Source organism: Papilio polytes, unplaced genomic scaffold (assembly GCF_000836215.1).
Source record: "Papilio polytes unplaced genomic scaffold, Ppol_1.0 DF823912.1, whole genome shotgun sequence".
In the NCBI taxonomy this organism is placed as follows: Eukaryota; Metazoa; Arthropoda; class Insecta; order Lepidoptera; family Papilionidae; genus Papilio; species Papilio polytes.
In genome coordinates, this window is record NW_013525292.1 from 602,426 (window position 1) to 608,465 (window position 6,040).

At 37.1% G+C, this 6,040-nt stretch overlaps 2 protein-coding genes across 2 annotated transcripts in view; one reads left to right on the forward strand and one right to left on the reverse strand.

Annotated features, from left to right (window-relative positions):
• The window catches only part of LOC106102686 (synaptic vesicle glycoprotein 2B), a 10,022-nt gene extending 8,103 nt beyond the window's left edge, over nt 1–1,919 (forward strand). The window contains exons 8-10 of the mRNA XM_013282236.1: nt 253–536; nt 928–1,055; nt 1,828–1,919. Coding sequence (XP_013137690.1) covers nt 253–536; nt 928–1,055; nt 1,828–1,901 — 486 coding nt within the window. The 3' untranslated portion in view covers nt 1,902–1,919. The remainder of the gene's footprint in view (nt 1–252; nt 537–927; nt 1,056–1,827) is intronic.
• A 1,109-nt stretch (nt 1,920–3,028) lies between these two features.
• LOC106102752 (synaptic vesicle glycoprotein 2B-like) overlaps nt 3,029–6,040 on the reverse strand; it is a 17,218-nt gene continuing 14,206 nt past the window's right edge. The window contains exons 6-11 of the mRNA XM_013282322.1: nt 5,449–5,681; nt 5,165–5,337; nt 4,674–4,908; nt 4,112–4,392; nt 3,681–3,808; nt 3,029–3,415 (exon numbers count right to left, since the gene is read on the reverse strand). Coding sequence (XP_013137776.1) covers nt 3,291–3,415; nt 3,681–3,808; nt 4,112–4,392; nt 4,674–4,908; nt 5,165–5,337; nt 5,449–5,681 — 1,175 coding nt within the window. The 3' untranslated portion in view covers nt 3,029–3,290. The remainder of the gene's footprint in view (nt 3,416–3,680; nt 3,809–4,111; nt 4,393–4,673; nt 4,909–5,164; nt 5,338–5,448; nt 5,682–6,040) is intronic.

The following is a 6,040-nucleotide window of genomic DNA, read 5'->3' on the forward strand; positions in this document are numbered from 1 at the left end:
TTTATTCTCATGTGGGGACAATTGAGAATAAAAAGTTTCATCCGTCCCATCTTTTGCGACGAGGGGACGGTTGGAACTTATTTTATTTCATGACGGTTCCATCCACCTTATTGGTGATGATGGAACTAATAGGTGGGAATTACGAATTTCGAATTACATTCGCAGCTGTCAGATAGGGACGGTACGTCTGCCAATGTTCTGGTATATTCCAATTTTTTTTTCTTATTATCAGATTTCTTTGTATTCTTCCAGACGCCAGATACGTGCGTCAGTACGATCGATGAAAATGTCATCATCACACTAATGATATCCCAAACTGTATTCGCATTCCTCAACTTCGTGATATCGTATCTACCGAACCATAGACGGAAGTTAATGATAGGGATCCTTTGTTTATCGACTCTGAGTGGGTTTACTGTGAGCGTGGTACCCGAGCCTATATCCAGTGTGGTGCTGTTTATGGTGTTTACATCTACTTGCCTAGGTATGGGCATTCTAGCATCTTACTTCGTTGACCAGTATCCTACAACTTACAGGTTAGTTGAAAAACTGAAGTCTTTCTTGCACTATTTGTAAATTCGCTTGGGAGGACTGGCATGAAAAATTTTCGAGAGAGTATCTTAAAAGTCTCGATAAAAGTATGAGATTTGTCAGTGTACTTTACGCCCGCTAGGGGCGCTGAACATATTTAATGCTAGTTTAGTCGATTACGTTATGAATACTTTCTAGCAAATTTTCGTGACGCAATAATTTAAAATTCTATCATCGGTCTAATTATGCAAAAAAAAAAACAGACAATACGTTTTCAGACAGAAGTCATGTTGTTAAAACAATTTAATGACGACGTAAAAAATTTAATATGCAAATAAACATAACTATGATATAATTTCAATTATATTAACTAACTACTCCAATAAAATGTTTCAGAGGCATGGTGTCCAGTTTGAGCATCATGGTGGGTAGGAGCAGTTCCTTTGTGGGCATCAACCTGGTGGGCAATGTCATCTTCCACCACTGCCGGGTCACCTTCAACTTGTGGTCACTGCTTGTTCTCTGTTAGTACTTCAAACATAGTGAAATGAAATGTGTTTCAATTATGTAATATCGTAAACATACGTTAACACGGGTGCCCAGCGCGGATTTTAAATTTTTATTACGTACTAGCTTTTGCCCGCGAATCCGTCCGCATGAAATGAAACAAAGACAAAAGAAAGTTGCCTGTGTTCTTCCAGGCTATGTTCTACATCTATGCAAAATTTCATCGAGATCCATTCAGCCGTTTAGGCTACAAACTCTAACAAACATCCATCTAAACTTTCGCATTTATAATATTAGTAAGATAGATCATGTTTAACAGTGGTAGAGCCCGCTTTAACATCTTTGCACTGTAGGGCCGACTCGCCCGGTGTAATACCATGACCACACAGAAAACAGGCGTGAAGTGGAAGCAATTTCGCGTTTCGTCTGATGAGTGTGATGCGGGAGGCCTAATTTTAGTCACTTTTCCTTTACCACCCTTTTCTTATAAGGAAAGGATTGAGAGGAAAAGTGGATTTGACGGTGGAGGAGATGCATATGAAAGGGAAATTTCCTCTTTATGTGCGTCTTCCCCTCCGTCAATGAAGGGTAGGCAACGCATCTGTAATTGCGGATGTTTATGAGCAGCGATCGCTTTCCATTTCGGTGGATTCAGGTGGCCGCTTGCTCGTTTGCCATCTTATGTTATAAAAAAAGCTGTTTATTTAAACTCGTGTTTAACTACTGATTAATAAATCTCATGTTAAACAGTTTTTTAGTTAATTAATCCTGTTTACTTTTGTATTATAGGCAGCGTAATAGCGGCGTGGTTCCTACCACCTGATAAGCCTATGCAGCCCGCGGAGAAACCGACTAAGTTATAGTTTTAAGTTATAATGTATCTGTGATTTATTATTAGTAATAAATAAGACTATTATAAAAATATATGGCCTTTATTTATACATCATTTACATACTAATTATTCAATTTCATTAACAATTAAAACACATATCAAAATTCTTTTTATTTATTAAAATTGATGATTTTTATATAAATTTCTTTATAGGTTTAAGTCAAATCCTAGGTAATATAGGTATATACATAATACTCACAATTCTAAGTATGAATTACTAGCTTTTGCGCGCGATTCCGTTCGCGTGGAATTAAGAAAAAACAAAAGTGATAAGCCTATGTGTTCTTCCAGGCTATCCTCTGCACCTATAGCAAATTTCATCGGAATCTGTTAAGACGTTTGGGCTACAAACTTTAACAAACATCCATCCATCTTAACTTTCGCATTTATAATATTAGTATAATATGCACAGAAATATATTATGTTTCATTATAAATATACAAAATGTAATTTTTTTAAGACATCGAGGTCGTCACAACTGTTTTACTAAACACGTTGTGCGTTGTATTTAACTTTTGTATAAAATATTCTTACTTTTAATTATGCTAAAAACAGTATAAACTATGGATATGTCTAAAGTTCGTTAAGAGATCACAGAAGGCTTTATAGCCCAGCGCGAACTAAAATTGGTCTAAAAAATGTTGAAACATCACATGTTTTAAATATTCTCTTATATTCAAAAAGCATTTATTTTAACAAAAATATGGATAGATTACCAACTAATCATTAAAATAACTTATTATAATAGTAGTAACTTATATAAGTAAAATATGTATTTCATTTATTTGTCTAATTAAAGGGTCAAATCAATATTTTAAGGCACAAACATAACTCACTAAGTCTTGTCTAGTAATGCTCATTATATCACTGCAAAGCCTATTCTATTACGAGTTATTTTCGTACTATCTGAATGGTACAGTCGCGGAAATCTGCAACGTTCCACATATAAAAAATCCTTGTTTCTTACAACGCAGGAAACTTCGCCCCTATTTACGTATAACCATTTAGGTATCAGTGAGTTGCGCTAACAACGGCTCAAGCAATTAGCCGTGTACACTGACCGACACTTTTTCGTACATATTTAAAAGCCGCGTTCTATTTGGTTATTGTTCCGCGTTTTAATCTGTACAAAATATTCAAACTTAGCTTTTGAAGTGGAACATCGCTAGATTCCTCGATTGTATCTGTGCAAGCCTGTCAAAACATCTGTGTAGAAATGTTGCCACATTAAAAATACACAGAGAACAATAAAATAAATGTTATGGTAGTTTATTGTTAAAGACAACACTTTCTTACAACATTTCGCTTAATATTCAACTTTGTCACTTCACTATATGTCTCCATTCGTCTCTATCTTCCACTACATATGTGTGGAGATGTATCTGTCAAGACCCGTGTACTTCTCACTCTCTTGTTCAGTCTTCTCTTCTCCCGCTTCGCTGTTGTGGTCATCGAGTTTTATCATCATAATTGCACCAATTGAAACTGTAAAAAATGATCACAGTAAGTTCATAACACTCTTGCAAATTTTTTCAGGCTTGTGTTACTTAAGATATAAATTATTGCTTGCGACTTCGCCCGCGTGAAGTTAGAAAAAATCAGAATATAGCCTGTGTTACACTGATAACGTAGCTTTTTAATAGTGAAAGAATTTTTGAAATCGGCCCAGTAGTTTTTCAATTATTTCCAATACACACAAAAATAAAAATGTTTCATCTTTACAATATTAGTATAGATAATGATAACTGACTTGTTAGCAAACCGGCAACTGAGACGAAGGGCGCCGGGCAGGAATAGTCTAGAAGCACTCCTACCGCCAAGTTGGACATAACGCCGCCAGCACGGCCCCACCATGCTCCCCAGCAAACACCCAAACCACTGAAAAGAAATGTGACATAGAATATGTTATTACTTGTACAACTGCCACATACTCTGTCGTTGAATAGTAATTAAGAAAGTCCTTAGTGTTGACGTATCAGAAATATTTCCAAAGAGCAGACGCACACTTTGACTAAAGGATCGTAAAACTGTTGTGCGATCGGTGCGATTGTCAATTGTTTCGGAGCCAATTCAACTAAACAGTTGCACATCTAAAAATCGAGTACATCTCCATATAAGCTCATAGGAGTCAAAGCGAGGTTAATTAACAACCAATATACAAAATGCGGCAGCTAAACTTACCTCAACTTAGCAGGCAATGCGTGCAGAAGTAGTCTAATCAGCAGCACATTGCCGTTTAACGAAGCGGCATTTAGTGCTGCAGCTGCTGCAACCGCCACTTTACTCGAAGTAGCGCAGGAGCACGCACATGCCGCAAGACACGCGCAAGCTAGAGCGCAAGCCAGCGCGCATGCGGCTGCTGCCCGCTGGACTCCGCGAGCTCCCCCTCGCCCGCTCAGCACCGCACACGCTGCGTTACCCAGCACGCAGCACACGCCAACTATCAGACCTGATGTGAACACCTGTGAATAGAAAATTATATACAATCAGATTACATTGCTAAGTTAGATTTATCTAATCGATATATATTCCAAAGGTGGCTATAACTAAATTCTTTTTCATGAGAACAAAGTTTTAATTGTTTGATTTGTCATCAACTCTGTCTGCATGTGTTGGCACAGATCGATTACGTCTTTTTATTTTTCATTAAAGAATTCGAGTTAATAAAAGTTTATGTTAGTAAATGGAAGATAGATCTGTTTTTGCTTTATCTACATGTACAATTATTTATAACTGTACTTACAGCACTGTCAATATTTTCATCACATCTAACGCTTCCTCCTTCGTGCACGTTGAAAAGTGTACCATTGAACCTGTCCAATTCTGTGGTATAATCATGTACTTTGGATAAATCCTTCCACGCGACGTTGCTAGCATTGAACAGCTTTGCAGTTTCAGGTATGCTACGCGAGTATGCGCATTCTTTGCCTTGCATGCGGAGCAGGAGTTCAGGGATCCAGAGGTTTAAGCCAAAACCACTGAAACAAAAGAATGGCATCAATTATTAAATGAATAATATCAGAATTTTCAATATTTGTTTTCAAGTAATATTACGATATACGTAATTAATCATCAACAAAGTCTAAAACTATGCAAAAGTATTGTTTTCTATTGTTTAAATATTCGAATTATTCACAATAATGTCATTTCTTCTCCGACTGATGCAAGAATTTTCAGCCTTCGTATAGTATTAAAAGTAAAATAAAAAATAGTAAGTCGATTAAATTAACTTACGCAGCCATATTCGCAAAGAAGACGAAAAGAATCAGGGTTGATTTCAAAGCATATGCTTTCGATACAAACATCTTCAAGTCCTTTAACACTCCGATGAATAATATCTTCGTTCGGTTCTCTTCTCCATTTACAGTCTTCGCCACGAAAATATTATCTGGTATCAACTTCTTTACCTACAAAAGCAATAAATTGAATTTAAAATATCCGTTAATTTAATATGATTTTCGTAGCTCTCTTTTGTATTTAAGAAAAGAATCAGTAAAACAAACTAATGTAACCCTAACCTTAAATTCTCCAGTAAATCCCATATTGCATCTATGTATCTTAGTCAACAGCTTCAGTGCCATCTCACTCCTGTTGGTGTCACAGAGCAGTCGAGGACTCTCCGGCAGCAACAGCACCCACATGCCGGCCAGGAAACCCGGAATACTGCCTAGCGCTAGATACAATCGCCAGGAATGAACAGGCAGCTGGGAGTGGCTCTCCAACTTGAATGGTATCACTAACCACGCTACAGCTGTAAAAAACATACTTTTAACAATTAAAATGTAACACAATATAATAATTAATCTTGTTTGTATCGGGATCAACTCCAAAAGTGTTATATGGGGAACATACGGTTATTTGCGACTATACTACTTAGAATACCCTCTGTACGCATCGTCGAGTAAAACGAAAAAGAGTCCTGGGATCTAAAGAACAAAGATCTCAAATGACTGGGCAATAGTTAGAAATAAGAATGAGAGGTGCCATTACTTAGTCTAGGGTAAATTAGACATTACCTGGTAGTATAAGCCAAGCAGCGACGAAGCTCATGCCAGTTATGTTCAGATAAAGCTGGCGTCGCTTCACTCCAACCAGGTCTGATAGGTAAGT